The 20,887-nt window shown below is 43.5% G+C and overlaps 1 protein-coding gene across 1 annotated transcript; it reads right to left on the bottom strand.

Moving 5' to 3' along the window:
- Positions 1-1,106: 1,106 nt before the first annotated feature.
- Positions 1,107-20,418, bottom strand: dact1 (dishevelled-binding antagonist of beta-catenin 1). Its single transcript, XM_075448397.1, has 4 exons — positions 19,806-20,418; positions 14,656-14,785; positions 14,092-14,205; positions 1,107-11,471 (listed from the first exon to the last, which is right to left on the bottom strand). The coding sequence occupies exons 1-4, from the start codon at positions 20,007-20,009 to the stop codon at positions 9,403-9,405; spliced, it is 2,517 nt and encodes an 838-aa protein (XP_075304512.1). The 5' UTR covers positions 20,010-20,418; the 3' UTR covers positions 1,107-9,402.
- Between the last annotated feature and the right edge of the window lie 469 nt (positions 20,419-20,887).

Raw genomic sequence — 20,887 nt, 5'->3', positions numbered from 1 at the left:
GGCTAAAATTAGTTTTCTTTTGAAGGGTGGCTGGGGTCAGTTTTAGAGATGGGGTGAGGAGCTTGACCATCAAAGGAGAGCTGCTCCGCATCCAAAGTAGTCAGCTGAGCTGGTTGGGGTATCTGAACCATGCATGCTGAGCTCTGCAGAGGTGCGAGTGAAACAGATAAACAGTGTTTTACTGTGCAGACAGAGACGCCCTGTCACTGCTGGCTGCATATGATGAATTCCAGGAAAGTCGAGCAACATCAGCAGTCAGCAGCTCCCTGTACAGAACACACAGAGCACCTTGTTCCCTCACCACCTAAACTATCCACTACAGCAAAGAAATAAAGTAATATCAGTCATCTTTTAGACATCTTTACTTTTCAGCTTGGGCTTTTGTTCCTCACACACAGTCTAGTGAAAAAAATACACTTCTTTCAGTGTTTTATGTTAATACATTAATTATTCTTTGGTTAAACCCTGTTTGTCACGGCTTAAGAACCAAGTCATGACACTGCCTGTGCTCAGAAAAGGAATCACACGTTTTTACATCTTTTTTTTTTTTTTTTTACCCCTATACACTTCAACTCCAGTTAGTTTTGCACTAACTTTTTCCCTCCAGCTAAAACTAAAAAAGGGGGTGGGGGCTAATCTTTGATCTGTTTCACAACTATCTCAGCGTTGCCACCTTGTTTTTATGCTCTGTCTTCATTAACAGTTGTAGATTTTAAATTAAATCCAGTTGGAAAGGCATGTGTTGGCATTCTTTTAGAAAGCCATGCTGTTTGTGGGGCTAAGCTATGTCCAGACAGATTGGATGATAAAGACTCAGCCATAGCTGTGAGAAAAGCGCACATTTCATGTCGAACTTTGAATGGTAAATGGACTATAGTTGTATAGTGCTTTTCTAGTTTAGCTAACCCCTCAAAGTGCTTATACACACCGTGCCACTTTCACTCACACAGTGCTTCATTCTAAGCATTCACACACATTCATACACCGATGGACACATCAGTAGGTAACGAGGGGCAGAATACCAAAATATTGGGCTCAGCAGCAGGGAAGAAGTTATTTCAAAATGCGAAGAAGAGAATGAAAAAAAAACAGGAACACAAACATGCTCAAATCAAGGTCAACATTTATTGAAGCATAATTAAGCACCTTTATTGACATACACTGACATTATAAACACACACAGTGAAAATTTACAAGAACAAAGTTGGTAGAGCTGAATCAATTTTGGTGATTAAACCTCAGGAGGAATCAGGTTTTACTTTCAAGTCAAAGTTTCTGATTGTTGAAATATTTAAATACAAACTGTTTCAGCACATAAAAACAACAATGGAAAACTAAAAGAGCTCAGTGGGAAGGCAGAGCTTTCTGGATTTTTTTTAAACATTGAGGGAGCTATCATCTCAAACGTGTCAATTTGGGACCAGTATAAATGAAAATGATGACTAGAGTTTCAGGTAAAACACAACTTCAACAAAGGAAACCATCAGGTGTCAAATAAATCAAATCTTAAATTCTTGCCATCATTGAAATACTCTTGTTTGCCATCATCATGAAATCATAAATGGATGCAGAGTTGCTGCAGGCCAAGGATTCTTTCACTAAGCTTGGCACAAAGAGTGGGAGTTGCAGACATCTATAAACCCCAATAAAATTTGGACTAACAAGCTCATGTTCATGTTCATTAACACATTTATCTACATTTTATCTTTATGTTTAAAGCTAGAGGGCCTATTTAATTACTTCCCAGCACTAATTTTTAACAGCAGGACTCCACTAAATTAACACATCTAACAGCTTGAAAAAGAAAATCATTCTTTGAAGTTTTCTGTTCTAGTTTGGTCTTTCGTGCAGCCATTCCTCCTGAAATAAGCAGCTTTAGTTGCTGTCTCTAGAAGACCCCTCCCTAAAAGTCTGCTTTTGTCTGACTGGCCAACTTCTAGATGCCAGCAGGACCAGAACCCAGAGCTTGTATGCCATATTTTGCAGGACTTCTGTGGTTAGAACAGATGGCCATATAAAGAATCAATGATGAACTGCCTGATTTTGAGGCTGCTCGTCTTCTTGCACGGGTTTAGATTCTACGTCCCAGTTGGCATCTTTGCTGGGTTGGACGACATGAGGATTACCACTTGCTCCTGAGGGCAGTTTGTTCAGTCAGATCCTTAACAAGCAAACATTGCCAACAACACCTCTGAAAAGCTAATCTAATAATAGATCCAAAACAAAGCCTCATCCAGACAACAGATCAACAGCATTGCATTGTCTGTTCTGGACGTTTTGCTTCTTCCAGAGGAGCAAGGACCAAAGTGAAACCTCAAGGAAATATTTTACCCTCAAACATTTCCTGCACGATGGGACTATTCCTTTCAAAAGGTATACAGGAAACTTCAAGACTCCAATACTGGACACTGTTGATTGTTGCAAAAATTCTATTCCTCCCCTCACCCCTCCTCCACTGGGCTTCAACACGCTAACATACAGCTGCAACAGAAGTTGTCTGACAAATGCACACATTACCACATCTGGGTCTGGAAGATTCAGCAGTAATTTAGAAAGGCAATGACAAAGTCTACCTAATAATTTTATTAAAGTGGTCAACATTTTTTACAGTTGCAAATGTGAGAAAAGCTGACTAATTTGTTTAATCTTTGGAAGGCCTTTAATATAGATAATGAGCTTCCTATATTTAATTAATGACCATTTACTTCCTCTGAAAATGTCTGGACATGAAAATTGAAACACTGGAGAAAACACAGGTTTATTAAACATCTGAAAGTGCATTATAAACTCATGAACCTGGCTTTACCAGAGACTAAAAGACATAATCCAAGGGCAATAGTAAAAGTAGAAGTATACTTTAGTATACATAAATGGAGGAACTGTCAGATCACAAGACAGCTTTTGGTCCCAGAACCAAATCCCTTCAATGGCTGAAGATAAGAAGAGTTTGAATTTGAACATTCACCAGCAGAGAGTTGTAGACTATCTGCCCTCATCTATGCAAAGGATCAGAGACAAAGGGTGTTCTATGGCTGAAACAAGAGCCGACTTGGTGTAATCAAATTAAAACTTAAATAACATTGTAATATTGTTATTAAATAACAATTTGACACATTATTAGAGAGGCAGAAACAACCTCAGGTTCTCTTTCAACATTCGTTTCGGTATCTCACTCTGGGACACGCCCCTATGTGCTGTCCCCAGAAGCTCCTTTACACTACGCCAGTCCTGACTGGCAGTCAGAAGTGGCTGTTCCACAGAGGAGGGACTTCCTCCTACAATAAGAGCCTGACGTGACCTTCTCTCTTCAGTCTAACACCTCTTCCCGCTCCCAGAAGCAACCTCTCAGATGGCAGTTGCGGCTAACGGGCGAGCAGATACGTTCACAGAGCGAGCCAAACACTCGGTCGCCGAACGCTACCTGTGACTGCACAGCCATACTGAGTCTTTGTGCTAAGACACGAAGCTTGTGCCGTCCCTCGTCATGGAGACGAACAAGCCACCAGCTAAACCGTGCACCTGCTGCAACAAAATGCCTGGAGATAACCATGCTGCTTGTGCTTGGTGCCTTGGGCTGCAACACGCCCAGGACGCGCTACCATCTCCAGTTAGTTGTGAGAACTGTGCACATCTCTCCCTGAAAACCCGCAAACGTAGGCTAGCGCGCCAAGCTAGCCTGTCTGCCGCGGACGCTGTGATGGGGTTGCCATTCCTCCGCCACGGGTCAGAAGAAGACGAGCAGGACGAGCCCTTCATTCTCTTGGTTGACAGTGAATTGTGCGGCGGCACACCAAACCCGCCATCAGCGAGGACCTGCACGACGTCTGTAGAAGAGCAGCTGCGAAGCTGGGCATTGAGTGGCCTGAAACCCTGGTGGAGACAACCATGTCCCGCTATGACACGTTTGCTTTGGCTCCCCAAAGCAAAATCTTCTACCAGGCAGCTGCTCCCGGCCTTCTCAAGGAAGCGACCCGGTCCTGGTTCAACCCGTTCACCACCAAGAACCCCGTCCAGGGAGGGTCGGTGGACTGGTCGACATGGTAAGGCGAGGGTTTGCACACCTGCCCCCTGTTGAACCTCCACCCACAGAAGTCCTCCATGACTTCAGCTGCCCCTGCATTCCCATCCAAAGACTGTTTTCAATCATCTTTGACTGAAAAGAGCTACAGGGCATGGGCCATGTCGGGGAGAGCTTTAAATGCTTCCTCACTGCTCCTGGCCTATCAGGCAGAACTACAGGAGGAGATGACGACCACACCGACTTCAGATCTGTGGAACGAGCTATGCGTTGTGACGGACCTCTGCCTGCGTCTCCACGAGTGTGCTGTCCAGACCTCTGGAAGAGCCATGGCCCTGATGGTTGCTCAAGAGAGAACCAGATGCTTGAATCTGTCCAGTCTGTCTCAGAAAGAGAAAACTCAACTCCTCGACGTGCCCGTGGACCCGAAAGGCTTATTCGGTCCAGCCGTGGCCACGATGCAGAAGCGCTGCGAGGAGAAGAGAAGGGAAGGGGAAGCACTTCAACTGTGCCTACCCAGGAAGGAGCCACCTCCTCCCTCCACTGCTTCCCGGCAGACGTTTGCACAAGCTGTGGCTCAACCTGCCTACTGCATCCCCAAACGTCAATCCCAAACGCCGTCAAACGACCGCGGGAAAGCTCCGGAGCTCAAAGGTGCGTGGGCTAAGAAACCCTTTGCGCCTAAAGTGATGGAGGCGCCAAGAAGAAGAGACGTGCTACCTAGAGCACTGTCTGTGGAGGTGGGGAGCAGGATCAGCCAGACAAGAAAAGTTCTGTTCCTGTCCGAGTTCACTGGGGCATGTTCCAGCCCTTTCAAAAGACGTGCTGTGGTCGTTTCAGCGGTCACAACCCACAGCCGCATCAAGAGGAAGATGACCCGTAAAGTGTAATAAAAATAATTGAATCTATAAAAAGCTCAAAGGCCAGAGATACATTTGGTTTTACTAGTGACTTTTTAAAGATCAACAGGGGCTGTTGCTGACCCAATTGCACATCTTGTTAATCTATCCATAAAACAAGGAATGGTACCACATACATGGAAGATTGCTCGGGTCACCCCAGTCAAGGGGACAAGACAAAATCTGAGAACTAAGTATTTTACCTATAATTTCCAAAGTAACGGAGTAATGGGTTACCACAGAACTGACTGAATACTTAAATAATGGCCATGCCACTCTTCATCCAATTCAGTTTGGATTTAGGAAATTTCATTCAGCAGAGACAGCTACCTGTTCTTTCCTAGAAAACTTAAAGAGCTTGTTAGATCAGGGTGACTTTGTAGCTGGTGTATTTCTTGATTCAAAGCGTGCTTTTGACACCATTAATCATGATGTGCTTATTGCTAAATTAACTAATTTCAACTTTTCAAATAGTGCCATATGCTGGATGAAATCATACCTGTTGGACAGAAAACAGGCAGTTCAAATTGGTGATTCATTATCTTCATACCTCACTTGTTCTGCTGGAGTACCACAGGGCTCAATATTGGGTCCTGTTTTATTCAGCCTATATGTCAATAACTTACCAAATGTCTGTAGAAATATAAAAATGCAACTATATGCCGACAACACTGCATTATACTATCATGCCAATTCAATTGAAGAAGCTGCTGCAATTCACTCAGGAGCCATGGTGCCAGTGTCCCATTGGCTCCAAAACTGTTGTTTACATTTGAATAAAAAAACAAAACAGTCTGTATGTTTTACTCCCGGCAGGCAACAGAGGGACAGCAACCATCAGTCATGGTGGATGGAGAGACACTTGATGTGGTTGAACACTTTAAGTACCTCGGGGTAATCTTCGATTCTAATCTTAATTTTAAGCAACATGTTAAAAAAGTCACAAATACAATTCAATTTAAATTTAAGACCCTTCCTGACTATGGAGTCAGCGAAGACTTATATGCATGCATTAATACTTACTCATATTTCCTACTGTTATACAACATGGTCACATAGAGAGTATTTTAAAACCAATCAAGTCTCTCTTCAAGAGAACACTTAAAACTTTCGACAAAAAACCTATACATTACCATTATTGTAAAATTATTAATACGTACAAAATCTTGGACTTTGATAGCTATTAGTTGGTTTTGGATGTCTGTCTCATCTTTAAGGTTTTCAAAGGATTAGCTCCTCCACTATTACAGGATTTCATGAAGACAAAATCCTCTAGAGTAAACACCAGAGCATAGACTAGAGGAGACTCATGTACAATGGCGCAGCACTAAATTTGGCCAAATGGTGGTGTCCATCAGAGGAACCTGATGGACACCAGCGGATGAAATTTAGCAACTGTGCTAACGCCGGCATATTTCCATTGATGCTTTTGCTGATATGTTGATGAATGTGCATTGTCCTAATCAAATAAATAATAAAAAATGTTAAAATAAAAAGTTTAAAAAGAATTAAAAAAAAATAAAAAATCGGACATGCCACATGCTGTGGAGCCACAGCAGAGTCCCAAAAGCATACACCAGTGCCATAACACTCACTTTCCTCCTTCCCTAACTCCGAACTTATTAAAGTTTTTCTCAGGCGCGCAGCCAGGCTTAGAGCCGAGGGCGCAGCCACGAAAGAAACTCAAAAAAGAAAAAAAACAAAAGGAAAAAAAACACAAAATTGTTTGCAGGACGGAATAGGACCCACCTTCAACGTGGTATTGCACTCGCAGGCCCAGGGAGAACAAGCTGGTATTCTGCAAGAGGAAATCCAAATGCCGCTAAACAAAGGCGCGATTTGGTCGGTACCGCCAGAGCAGAGCCAGAGTGTGTTTTACTTGAGGTATTTACTTGTCCCAAAGAAGGGCTGGGGGTTAAGACCGATACTGGATTTGCGCGCCCTGAACAGATACTCGAGGCAGTACACGTTCAGAATGCTTACGCATGCATCTCTTATACGGTTGGTGCGTCCAGGAGATTGGTTTATCTCAATAGACCTAAAGGACGCTTATTTCCACATCCATATATAAGAGATACCCCCCTCACAGGAAATATCTCAGATTTGCCATCCAAGACCAAACGTACAAAAATCTGGTGCTCCCATTCGGACGGTCACCCAAGGGTGTTTGAGAAGTGCACCGAGGCTGCCATCGTGCCTCAGAGAGGACAGGATGCGGTTGGCAACATACATAGACAACTGGCTTCTTGCAGCTCAGTCGCCTCAACAATCCAAGGCATACACCAGGCTGCTTGTGTCACATCTAACCGACCTGGGTTTTGCCATAAACTGGGAAAAGAGTGTTCTGATGCCTACTCAGAACATCTCATTCATAGGCCTGTCTCTAAGCTCAGTGGAGTTCAGAGCAGGTGTTTCAGCGGAGAGAATTGGAGCCTTTTAGGCTTGTCTGGCGCTTTTCTGCATAGGAGCGTTGCTAAAATTCTGGCTTTGTCACAAGCTACTGGGGCTGATGGCATCAGCACTAATAGGCTATTCCGTTCGGTCAGTTGTACAAGCGGCCATTTCAGCGTTGGGTCGCGTCGCTCAAACTGAGCCCGACGCATCACAGCTACCGCCGTGTACTAATCACATTAGCGTGTGCAGACACATGGAAATATTAAAAAAGAAAGTTGCATTAAAAATTATACAGAACATGTTTACAGTTTAGACGGAACAACTTAAGTTTCAAATATGATTATATGTTCCTAATTGTTTTTCAAGTCAGTAAAAAGAAATGAGGCACTTCATGGCTGAGGCATCTGAGAAATTTTATTTGCTCAACAGGCATTCTTAAACATATAAGAAAATCAAAATGCTGAGCTGTGAATGTTTGCGCCAACTAGCAGTGGCTGCAGTTAGCTTACTCCATTAGCTCCTGGATTCGGAGCTCAGTGCAGGATTGTCTATTTCAATCCATTTACTGTACATCTTTTGTATACCCATGTACCTCATTTTTGTGTACCATGGGACTCAAATGTAGTGCATTATATAGTGTGATAAGTGATGTTTCATATACAATTTCACACAGCACAACAAAATGGCTGACTCACTACATATTGCAGTATTTTGTGAACGAGTCAAACAATTCGAACCCTCTTGCTGCGAATAGTGTGACAGTGCTAACTACCACACCGCTTTTCAGCCAATCAAAATATAACACTCAGGGAATAAATTGTCAGAGGATTGTTTCAAAGAAACATATTTAAATTTAATATTCACGTGACTTCTTTTTTAGCTGACCAACAGTCAAAAACAAGAATGGCTATCATATTAACACTGGATAAACTGACAGCAATTTTGGCATTTTATCTTTAACAGAGATATATTATGGCGGGATAACTTTTTTCTGTTCTTGAGAACAGTTCAAGCAAACATTAGCAAATGACTGTATATGCAACAACCACTTTTCATCAGACCATTTTACCAACTTGGGCCAGTTCAACTCTAGATTTGCAAAGAAACTGCGCCTAAAAGAAAGAGTAGTTCCAACTTTAAGTCCCTGAACTTCAGATGAGGGAAATTGAAGTATTTGCGCAATAATTCACTATAATTTTTTGTTGATTTTTTTTTTTGTTTACAAGTTGCTAATGCTAACAGGTTAGATAATGAGGAGTATGTACACCAACTTCTGTGTGGTTGTTGCTATTACTTTTTGAAAGATTATCGTTACATTATCTTGTTGAACGATTACAACCCGCTGCTGTGATACGGTGGGTAAGATAAGGTGGGTATTTGCCACATCACCAGTCCTCTCCTCATTCTCGTTGCTACATTGAATGCCATGTCCCACACTCAATGCGTTAACATTGTGTTATCACCTTGTTTCTAATAAACATGTCGGTGCTCAAGCACAATTATTTAATGATGTTAATATATACAAAATACATCGCTATGAGTTATGCTGTGTACATCTCTGGTTTGGTCCATTACTGTTAAGGAGAAAGCATTGTTTACTAACATCTGTTGCTACTTACAGCCCTACATTGCTTAACAACTTCCCTCTCGGATGAGTAGAGTAACTATCTATATCTATAAAGAGAGCTAGGGTGTTTCTGGCATCACAGGAGGAATAGCATAATTATTTTTGTGTTTACTGCATTAAATTGTACACCGGATGCCCAGGTAACATAGTTTAGGGGGGGGTAGCTGCTCACAGTCCCTGCCCCTCAAAACAGCCTGCTATTAGGAAAGGCGTTTCAGTAGGGCTGCGTGAAGAGCCGCTATGCTTAAACCAGAAGATATTTTGACCAAAGCCTGTCTCATATATTTCAATAAGACCTCAGGAAATTGTGTCATCTTGTTAAAAAAGGCATTTTATGTCACCTTTAAAAATGACTCCAATGATCAATTATCAAAAGTGTTAATTCTGTTCACCCACAGATTCTATGGGAACCACTACAGCAGAAATGTGCAGGCAAGGCAATGACTGGTATGGTTCTAACCAGGTCACACGGTGGTCATCAGTTTGAGCGAACCTGACCTGAAGCTAAGGATCTTTTTCTTCAGGTTGTAAGAGGCCTTAACTTTAACCAAAGCCTTAGTCTTAGCTGGAGTTATTTCCTGCCCAACCAGTCTGACCCTGACTGCTCCCAACTCCCCCCAACCCCTGCCCATCCCACTTTGCCCACCCCCAGCTCCACCTCTCACACTCTCCTCGGTATCACTGGTGGTGGTGCTCTCCTCCACATAATCCTCCGCACTGGACTCGCTGTCTCCGAAGCAATTTGTGGTGTAGTTGGACTCATCATCACTAGTATCCACAATGGTGGAGTGGAAGAGGGACATGCACTCTGCTGAATACTCCGAGTCACTTCCTGCAACATCAGAACATGGGCTATTCTGCTGCCCTCCAAAATGGGAGTGCATATTTGTTGCAGAGCCGCTCAGCCCCTTTTTGTGCTGCCACTGGGCTTGCTTGATTAACCTGCCGTATGGGATCTCCATGATAGTATGTAACCGCTGGTTATCATTTTGTTTGTACTTTGGTGTGGCAACAACAACATGGTTGCGACGACGGTGGTAGCGATGATAGTAGTTGTTGCTACGGTTATGGTGGTGGTTTCCATGATGATGGTGCATGAATACACCTGATCGCAAATTGCTTCGTTGTGACGTGGCATTTTTGTCTTGGACTTGACTTTCTGAAATGGATGTAGGGATGCATTTCATTCTTGAGGAACCTTTCTTTGATACCTTATTGTGGGTGGAACCTCTGTCTTCAAGGAGCCGCAATTTCCTTGAGTTGGACTTGTGGTATTTATCCCCTTTTCTCTCCAATGGAAGTTCATTGTTTTCAGATGTGAAAATGGTCTTTATTGTCATAGTGTTCTTCTTGGTAGTTTTGATGCTCTTGCTGCTATCCTTGCAAAGTTTTATTCTGTTCGTCTTGGCAGGGCAGTACCTGCTGTTAACCATCCGACTCCTCCCTCCTTCTCTTACTCCACCTTCTTCCCCCAGAATGTGAAAGGAGGTCCCCCGAGTGGAGACCTCCAGCACTGATCTGTCAGAATTCTCTGTTGGGCCACTGTGGAGAGTCTTGGGGCTTTTCTTGGGAGAACCAGACTGTACTTTGACAGGAGGAGGTGATTTAAAGAGCAGCTCTTGGTGAGTGCTGCAACATAGCTGGAATGTCTCTTTTGGGGAGGAGTTAGGAGGTGGACTCCCCATGTCCCTAAAGTCTTTGAGAGGAGCTGCAATGGACACAGCTGTGTGAAGAGGGGGCTCTTTCCCCCTCTTGCTCATAAGACTGTTAGTGTTAGTATAAATGTGCCCGTTGGTGACAGAGCTGCTGTTTTGTATATCACTGTTATTAATCTTGAACCCAGTTTGCATCATGTCAATATGACCAAGGAAAGCATTTTGAGTATCTTGTTCCTTGCTTCCAATTGAACCCTCTGCTATACCTCCAGCCGGCCAAGAGGGTTTTTTTTCAGACACCCTCAGAGTACCTAAACCAGAACCAGTACCAAAGGCCTGCCTCACATGGAGACTGGCCTGTCGCCGGATGTTCTTTGAGGGGTCCATGCTAATGCTGGTCCTGGGTCTGCTGGTTCTGATCAGCTGGGCTCTTCGCTGCAGCAGACTACAAATGTAGCCGTCCATTTTATTCTGGGAATGACTTTTGGAGTAACAAGAGAGGGATGGCTGCCCGTAGGGGCTCTTAGGTATAAGAGGGTTTGAAGCAGATTCAGGAATAGGTAAGGTCTCTAGTTTGAGACATTTAGCATAAGCCTCATCTCTGACATGACCTCCATTACAAAATGTATGCAGGAAGGTGGAGCTTTCGATGGCCACAGTGCACAGTGGGCTTGGGTAGCGATAAATGTTGGTGCCATTTTGGGTCAAAAGGTTGCAGTGATATATAGACTGGAAGTCAGTGGAAACAACTGAAGATGCAGCATCCATATGGTGTGGGTGACGTGCTGAGAGTGATTGGCAAACTGCATCAGAGGAAGAGGAGTCATCACAAAGTCCTCCAACCAGTACATCCTTTTCTCTGCAGATGGCCAGCTCCTCTGGTGATAGAAAGAATATGTCATTAGACTTTTAAACCTAAAGCAGGCTGATGAATACCCAGCTGCAGATTATTTTCAGTGATTACACGAGTGCTGTAAAGCATACTGCTAAACATTTCACAGTTTCACGCATTAACAGTCCAAATGGATCTGAATTTATTTAATGCTGCTACGTTTCCTAACAGCAAGCAGGAAGTTCACTCTGAGCAGAGCCGTTTCAAGGCAGTGATAGTCCAAGGAAATGATCTGCTGTGTGAGCTTGTGACTGTGCTTGGATGGGCTGTGGATGGAGTGCTCCAGCATTAGTAGGTGGAAAATGATTTTCATTAGCAACAGTGTGCTGTGAGACATTATCCATTAGTCCACTGGTGTGCATGCACTGGAAATTAAACTATATACATAACAGAGTTTAGCTGAATATCAAGATTACTCTATAGGAACTGCTCAAGTACATTCTTATTTCAAATGTAGCTGTATTTGTTGGAATTCCAAGTTCTTTAAGGTGGAAAAAAGAAGCGAACGGACTCCACAGACCAACATTCAAGTCACAATATATCCACAAAAAGCCTCCTAAACCAAAAAAAAAAGAAAATACATACTAACTGGCAGTTTGGCTTGTTTCTATGTTGGAACATTTGTGCTAAAAAGTAGGAAAAGCCTCAGATCCTGGATGGAGGTGGGAAAGGCTTTAGTAGGACCTGGAATTTGGTCTGATAAATGAAGCCGACCGCTGGAAATTTTCTTCAAGAGTCCCTTAAGCTGTTAGGGTTTTGCAACATTACTTGCTAATATCAAACATGTTTAAAAGATATGTGTGTGACAGGCATACAGCCTAATTGACGTCCTTCTCAGACAATTGTCTGCTAAAGCAACAGAATTCTGTCATTTTTACATGAACAGCCCCGACAGTTATATTCAGACATATCCACAGCAGTGAGGGAGAGAGCCATGCTAAGACATTCTAAGTATAGAGTGAAATTTTCTTACACCACCACGTCAGGTATCCACAAAAATTCATATTAGCCTGACAAGCGCGCTGTGGTCGAGTGGCCAATCCCAGCAGTGGACGTGAGCAGCTGAAAATATCAGTTTTTACATTTGTAAACTAAAGATTGTTTTTAAGCCTTATATCTTCTATATAAGGTCCAAGGTACAGTAAATTATGTTTTACTTTCTGCTAAAGATCTATACTCTATAATATATTAACACTCATGGCTCAGTTTCACTCATAGCTCCTTCCTCTCAGAACAACAACACCGCCATTTTTGAAAGAGTTTACTGTGTGCCGGTCAACATTTGGTCAAAGTTATTTGCATTTCAACATCAACAAGCTCCAACTCCAACAACAGTCTTTCTCTCTCAGTCGCCATCGTTCACTGTGAGGAGTGGAACGGAGCTGTAAGTGAACAATCAATCAACCACTTTCACCACAGACGTCGACAGATTGGGTCGTCAAACGTAGCGCCACCTGCTGATCGGGAAGTGAACTGCCTTGGGTATCCGACAGCCCGACAGAGAACTTGGAAAGGTTTAAAGCCTCTGCGTGACCACGGAGTCGGATTGACGGATAGCGACGGAGAAGCATACCGAGGCCTTTAGACTGCATCCCTGGTGAGTCCCTTCTTGTAAAGTAAATGTAACAATTAGATAACCATTTTTTTTATTGTGGTTGCCACCTTCTGATAAAGAATCTGAATGTATTTCATGACATTTTTCCCAGTACCCAATATAAAAATTCCCAAAGATCAAAAGCTTTTTTTCTTTTGGTTTCTGGTTTCTTTTCTCTTAAATAGCAGAAAGGTGTTACAGAATCGGCAGTGACAACAGTGCTAGTTGGAGAGCCTAACAAACAGGACAGCAAAGCACAAATGCTGTGGAAAAGATTACAGAGGGTTAAAAGAGAAGCTGCAGCTCAACCAAAAGCACATTTTTATTTTCCCTTTTCGTGTTCATTTCATCCAGGCACTGGAAAAAAAAAAAAAAATCTCATTTAGATTTAGACATTACTCCTACTAATGAATAATAAAGATAGAAAACCATGCTAAAGCCCCACCTTTACTGTGTGTGTGTGTGTTAATGTGAATACAGCAGTCATGTTAAAAGCGCTAAGTTCATGGGCTAACCGAGACAGATTATTCACGATCCTAAATGAAAAGGAAAACAAGAAGTGCATGCCGGAAAGAGGCTTGAGGGTACAGTCCCGTTCTCTAAACACTGTTAAACCCAAAGATGAATAGCTGAAAGCCCCAGAACATTTAATATTTTGCTCTCTTTTAGCTAAAGACTCGCTGGCGTTTACTTTAGAAATGCAAATTACAAGGCGTTTCCACAACTTTTTCCTCAACGTCATCTGACAAAAAAGCCAAAAAAGCCACCACATTTATTCCATTTTTTTAGGGAAGTTTTCAGAGCCAGAATGTTCAGCTATTACATACAATCATTTGGTGTCATATCTGTGTTTTGTGATTTTTTTACAAAATAAAAAAAACATGTAGAAGCATATTTGAAGGCCCAGAAGCTCAGAAGGCCCCTGTGTAGGAGCCTCTGTTTACGAGGCCAGTTACCATTTAATCTCGCAACTCTGTGAAAAGTGTTCAGAGTGAGAAACTGGTGGATGTACCTGTGGATGGGAAGTGGCCGTCAGTGTCCGCCGCTGAAGAGAAACACTCGCTGAAGACTGAGTGAGATGAATTTGAAAGCGAGCCAGATGCCCCATCACTCAGCTCATAGAAACCTGATGAAGAGAAGAGCTGAGCTGATCACTCCCAACACTGACCGACTCTCTGCCACCACAGGACCGACTCTCTGCCACCACAGGACCGACTCTCTGCCACCACATTACCTGTCATGAGTCGTGCTCTAATGAAAGCGGACCCAGCTTAATATTTCAGCAGACTGAGTTAAAGCGAGTTCAGTCATCTGTAAATAAGCTGACCTTGGGTCTGCTTTTCATATGCAGCCACCATAAATTACAGGCATTCTGCACCAAAGGTAGATATCATTACTTTTTAAACATGGCATGAAACTGGATGATGGAGGCGTCTAACACGATATTTGATCTAACAGCTGGAGACTTATTTTTAAACTAACATCAACAAACGTATAAAGAAAGACAGACCAACATTCCAGTTTTAAAGAACTCTTTCCTTCTGATCACAGCTAAACTGTTAGAGTCATGTCATACCTGAGCTGGGACGGCTGTCAGCTTCCAGCTGGTCATGTGATGCCTCAGTGTCCAATCGCAGGTCATTGATCTGTTGGTCCAGCTCCTGTAACTGACTGATCAGACCAGTGTCCCTCCTCCTCAGACAGTTCTGACGGATACAAACACATGTTTCCATATTCTCTTCTCTTTTTAAACAGAAAATATTATATTTCTTTAAATCAAAGGTCACAATTTTTAACTCTTTTAATCTAAAAAATAACAAATAAATATATATAGACACACACAAGGCTTGTTCTGTCAGTCATCTGCTTGAGGTCATTCTGGAGACTTTCTCAGACTCTGATCTAGAAGCATTCATCTCTACCTGACGATCAGCAGTGCTCTTCCTTCTGTCTCCAGTACGTAAAATCTCGAGGTGTCTGACATCTTTTTCACTTAACTTTTCTTTCCTGCCTCTTCCTCTGAGCATTTTGGAAGTACCGGTCTCTGCAGCCGGCTCCAAAGCACTTTCTTAATCTTAATCACGAAATAATAATGTGCTTTACTATTTTTTCTGGGTTTTTTTGTAAAACAGTACATTTAAAAATTCATGGATAACAATAATTATATTTTAGCATCAAAATGATCATTTTGATCAAAGAGCTTCTACATACTGGTTTATTAACCATTACAGAAACATAAAAAAGGATTGTGGGAATGACCTTACTTTGGGTGGTTGTCTAATACATTTGTTAAGCACTGAGATATATAATATATACACATCTGTAAAGTTGGACAGTGGGGATCAACCCCTCCCCCATCAGATGGAAAACATGCAGGGTTATGCAGCACTGCTCGCAGGTCATGTGCCACATTCCTGCGCCTGAACTGAAGCAGAAAAACAGAAACATACTGCTGTTGGCCCACCACAAAAATGGGATCATTTCTACGCAATCCTATTTGATTAAGTCACATTTTTAACTTTGACTAAAGTGAGGAAAGTGTTTAGAGTGACCCTAAAAGTGACTTTAACCCTAAACTCATTGTGGTCCTCTTTGTAAGGGTTAAGGGACACAGCTGGAGATATGAGGGACGGCTGTCGGTGAGTGTCTGATAAGATCCCACAAGAGACAGAGCACAATGCAAAGAGTTCACTCTGCTTTGTTCACATTGAATCGAGATGAGGCTCATTTTTGTGTTGATATCAACACAAACGCCTGCAGAAACAAACCTGTTCCTGTCATGTTTCCACACAGGGGATCAGCAGAATAACGTATCTGTGCCCCTTCATACGACTGATCGAGTCAGAGGGCACAGAACCATCTGCACACACAGCCAAACCCACACAGCCCATCAGAGCCTTGCACATTTACAGATGTGCAGGCCAGCATTGCTGGAAGTTTAACATGCTGGGCGTGGAAAAGGCCATTTCTTATGTAATCCTTCTACATAGTCAGGAGAGTAACAAGCTTCAGTAATCACCAACAGGAAACAGGAGAAATGGCCTGAAGTATTATAGGGAATTAGTGCTTTTAGAAAATGCTGTAGATATTCGACTGGAAATAATGGAATACAGAGCAAAGCTGAAGCTGAGTGCGCTTATTACTTAACCACGGAAACATCCCAGACTGTATCTGGAGCCGTAAGCACGAGTGATGACATCATGCCAGAACATATATAACCCAGCAGCCAGCAGCTGGAAGTCTGTGCAGACCAACACTCAAGTAGAACAGCAGAAGATATCATTAGCATGAGCCCAGTATGACAGAACAATCAACTGATGACACCATTACTTCCAAAATGGATTTATTTATAAAAAAAAAAGGGGGGGGGGGTCACTCCAGGCTCACTGCAGCTGGAGAAAAGGTCCTCACCTGTTCTCTGCTTTAAATAAACTCCATGGCACTGATACAATTTCCAAGTTTTTTTACATTGCCTTGTCTGACCTTTACCAAATACACTGAGGAAGTTTGAACCTTTTGACTCAAAATCTAAAATGAATAAATAATATGTTGATGTATGAGCTGAGCCATTTCACCTGGAACTCTATTTAACCACGCCACAGCATTCACATGAATATTAAAATATATAATCCACAGCCATGCATATTTAAGCCAGACGAGTAAACAAAGGGAAATGACTGAAAACCTTGTGTGGGATGGTCTCAAACACCAACGTGGGGGGCTATTCCTAGCCTCCTTATGAGCCTTCATCTGCAGGTAGGGAGAAATGCTAATATCATCTCCTCGCTAGCATTAAGCTGTGGCTCCCTGAGCTTCCCATATTCATAAAGAGAATGGGTGAGGAGAACTGAGTACAGTATGGAGTCTTTACTGTAAAACTCTGAACATATTGTGCTTAGGACACGTTCTTTCATGAGAGCAGGATGGAATGAATGTTGAACTGTCACTATTGCTGAAACTAGTGAAACTCAGGAAAGATATGCACAAAGATGATGTCAGTGGGCATGGAACCGAGTTTTTACACAGAATACTGATTATTGAATATTCAATTACAGCCCGTTACATTTTACACTTGGGTTCCACCGGTGCACACCATTCAAGCAAAGCAGTGAACTGTGGAACTCCATGTGGAATAACCACAGGTGCACGGCAGGCCGCAGAAACGCTGAGGCATGCAGGAATATTACAGTCCTATTTCTAAAAGCAGGCTGATTTACCTTAACAAGCCTCTGATGTGTCGATCATCTGATCGCTGCTTCAGTTCAAAGGAATCTGGCCTTCAGTTCAGGAGAGTCAACTTGGACAATGCTGAAGTTTAAAATATTTTTAGATTCTACAAGTCAAGATTTCTTGTTTTGAAATCTTCACACATGCTGATTAATACATCTCATATCCAAGTTTACGTTTAAACACTTTCTGTTTGGACCAGACTGTGAGAGGCTGATGGGCTGAACTGCATCAATCCCGTCAGGTGAATAAACTCGTACATTTTTATTTTACTGGAATGAGTATTACTGACATACAGGTCAAAGGAATCTTCAGGAGACTGAATATGAATTGATACTCTTTCTTTAATTCATTTGCATTAATACAAATCTGATTCTTTTGTTGTTTTAAGTTAAAAAATATTGAGTCATGTAGAAGTTTAAATAAAGATCTCTCAGTGTGTCCGAGTGTCGGTGGCTCCATCCCAGCTGAAAGTGGATCTGCAGAGCTTACAGCAGCCCAAAGTAATCTCCATTTGTTCATGCTTGGACGGGGGATGGGGGGGGGGGGGGGGTCACTAATCAGCTCCAGATTCAGATTTAGAGCCACAGCTGCAGGACAGACATTTTTGAAAAACACAGTCAAAACAGAAAAGTGACCAGGAAAGCAATCCTGGAAACACAGTTCTGTAGTGAAAGCAGTGCTTTATAGAAGAACCAGACCAGGGATCAGATTTCCCTCAGCAACTAAACTCATCCCACCAGTAAAAGCAGAATGAGCAGCTGGAGTCCCAACAACTCAGGATTCAGTCCTCAGGACACCAGAGATGGGAATCAACATGGCATGCTGAAAGGAAAGGCAAGAACTTCTCAGAACGGAAAATTAGATCCAACAAACAGCAGCTGATCTCAGGACTTATCAGACTGCAACTCAGTGTCATGTGACTGTTCCAGGAATCCAGAGCCTCACAAGATAAAGGGAACATTCTGAAAGTACTCCTGCTAATCAGGGAACTTCCTCTCTCCCCACTGACGTCACACTGAAGTGTTGCTCAGTTAGCTGAAAGTTGCACTTGAACACAGCTTAGAGACATCACCTGACAATCAGCTGCTGGTCCTCCCCAAAGGAAAAGGTGTTATTCAACCCTGTGAGGGTCCGTCACAGAGAACACACACCATTTCTGGTAGCTTTTAACTCAATAATATTCTCTAATTCCAGCCTTTGTATTTGGCATGTATCCCTGCAAACTAAATATTTGATCTAGTCAGAATTCTGATTAAACAAAACAACGTTTGGCCTTTTTCCCCCATTCATGACCCTCCAAGCCAGTTCTGCTAACTGGTTAAAGACAGATGTGATTTCATGCTCTCTGACACATCAGCTCGTCCCACCTCTGTTACCACGTCAGACCTGGTATGCCACGTGCACACACGTGCACACACGTGCACACACACTGATACGCTGCATCTGGTCCTAACAGTTTAAGTGAAACCAGCTGTTTTCATGTCATATCTGAGGACATCACTCTCTAACACACACACAGAGCTTTGCATAGCTACTCTTGTTAGGACTTCCAGTGAGCTCCGTTCATTGTGCACATCCCAAACCAAACCCTAACCACGGCCTCAGAAATGACATTCTGCCTCATTAGGAGGGGATTTGATCCCCAGAAAGACCACCGGTCCCCACAAGATCAGTGAACATAGCAGAAGGGGTCCTAACCATTTCACAAAAGCACAGTTCCTCTGTAAGGTTAAATATCTCACACATGAGATCAGTTAAACTCCCAGCATCCTCTCTGAGCCACAGAAAGGGCCAAACTTCCCAAATACAGCCCTCAGACCTGTGACCGAACATACCATGATGTCCTCTGAGCTTTGTTTACATCATCATCTGCTGACACAGATTCTGGAAAGAACAAACGGAACAAAACTCTGCTGATGAAACATTAAAGTGGAACTTCTGTGTGCTGAACAGCTTCCTCACGCTTCACACACTTTACCTTCAAACTCTCCGCAGCAGCAACAGGAACCTGCAGCTGTCTGAGCTGACCTTAGATCGCCGTGTTTGGACCAAAAACTGTTCATGCATTCATTCACACAAAAAGAAACTCTGTCACGGGGAGCAGAGCCACTACAGTTAGAAAGAAAAGCAGGAGGCGACAAATGACCTGCTGTATGAAACTGCCCTCCATCAGAGAGCTGCCTCCTCTCTCTGCTGAAACTGCCCTCCATCAGAGAGCTGCCTCCTCTCTCTGCTGAAACTGCCCTCCATCAGAGAGCTGCCTCCTCTCTCTGCTGAAACTGCCCTCCATCAGAGAGCTGCCTCCGCTCTCTGCTGAAACTGCCCTCCATCAGAGAGCTGCCTCCTCTCTCTGCTGAAACTGCCCTCCATCAGAGAGCTGCCCCCTCTCTCTGCTGAAACTGCCCTCCATCAACTGGCAGCTGATGCAAAGCTGCAGCACGCATCCTCCTTTTCCCCACGCCACGTGCCGCTGGGGTCAGACGGGTCAGGACCTACCAGCTGTTTCCTCAGCATCAGGAGGTTCTCCTCAGGGTTCAGGTGAGTCATCCCCCGGAGCTCTTTCTCCTCCTGCTCCTCCTTGTCCAGCGCGGCCCGTACACGCCCTCTCTGCCGCTGGCGCAGGTGGTCCAGCTCGCTGATCCCGAACACGGCGGCTTCCAGCCGTTCCCGGACGGAGCGCAGCCGATCAGCGGCATCCATCCAGCTGCTCCCCCCGGGCTGCAGCCCCCTCTGTCCGGGCAGCGGTGTCTCCCCCAACAGTCTCCGCAGGTTGGAGCACTTTTAGGACTTCTGGAGCATTGCGCACCTGCTGACGCTCACCTGGTTAAGCACCTGCCGGATTTAAACTGAGAACAGAAACTGGACCTGGTCAGAAAGTGGGTCCAGCTCAGCCCCGAAACGCGCCGCAACCGGTGGGAACGGGTTCTTCGGCAGAACACACGCCACAATGAAAACGATGGATTGGTACCGGGTGCTCTCAGCTCCCTGTCCGGGCAGAAGCCCGCATGCCCCAGAACCAGCAGTGAGAAAACCCCAGAACCCTGCCGGATCCTGGTATCAGGGCCCTGATTCTGCAGCGGCTGCTCCTCAGGATGTGTGCAGACTGACCCGCTGTCTCCCAGTGAGTCACCAAACTCCGCCCCTGCACACTGCCCACCACGCTGCTCAGTGACGTCATCCTCAATTACGCTCACTTTTCCTGTGCACACCTTCAGAATAAAGCATTCTGAGGTGTTTGGTCTTTTTGACTTTATGAAGATTTCACTTCAATGAAATGATACTGTATCAAACCTATATTATCATGATTACAGAATCTACATTTTAAAAGGAAAAAGTGATAAACATGCAAATTAAACAAAAGCAATACAGTTACGGACTTAAAGCAATACAATGTAACTTCTCAAAAAGCCCACTATGGAGCTCCCCCTACAGGCTAGAGTAGAGTACCATTTATTAATCCCGAAGGAAATTAAGGTGTCCAGTACCATATACACATATAAACATATACACATATACACATATACACATATACACAAGGCACTATACACAACATTGCACATATAACAGCCATATAACTC

The sequence above is a fragment of the Odontesthes bonariensis genome, chromosome 17 (assembly GCF_027942865.1).
Source record: "Odontesthes bonariensis isolate fOdoBon6 chromosome 17, fOdoBon6.hap1, whole genome shotgun sequence".
Lineage (NCBI taxonomy): Eukaryota > Metazoa > Chordata > Actinopteri > Atheriniformes > Atherinopsidae > Odontesthes > Odontesthes bonariensis.
Note: the sequence above shows the minus strand (reverse complement) of the source record. Positions and strands in the feature narration are given on the sequence as shown.

Bases quoted from the DNA above. Each gene is read 5' to 3' on its own strand.
- dact1 (XM_075448397.1), bottom strand. From the start codon at position 20,009: ATGGATGCCGCTGATCGGCTGCGCTCCGTCCGGGAACGGCTGGAAGCC. The intron at 14,786-19,805 runs GTAGGTCCTGAC...TGTATCCGTCAG, and splicing joins TGATGCTGAGGAAACAGCTG to AACTGTCTGAGGAGGAGGGA. The intron at 11,472-14,091 runs GTACATCCACCA...TTCTATCACCAG, and splicing joins CGGCCACTTCCCATCCACAG to AGGAGCTGGCCATCTGCAGA.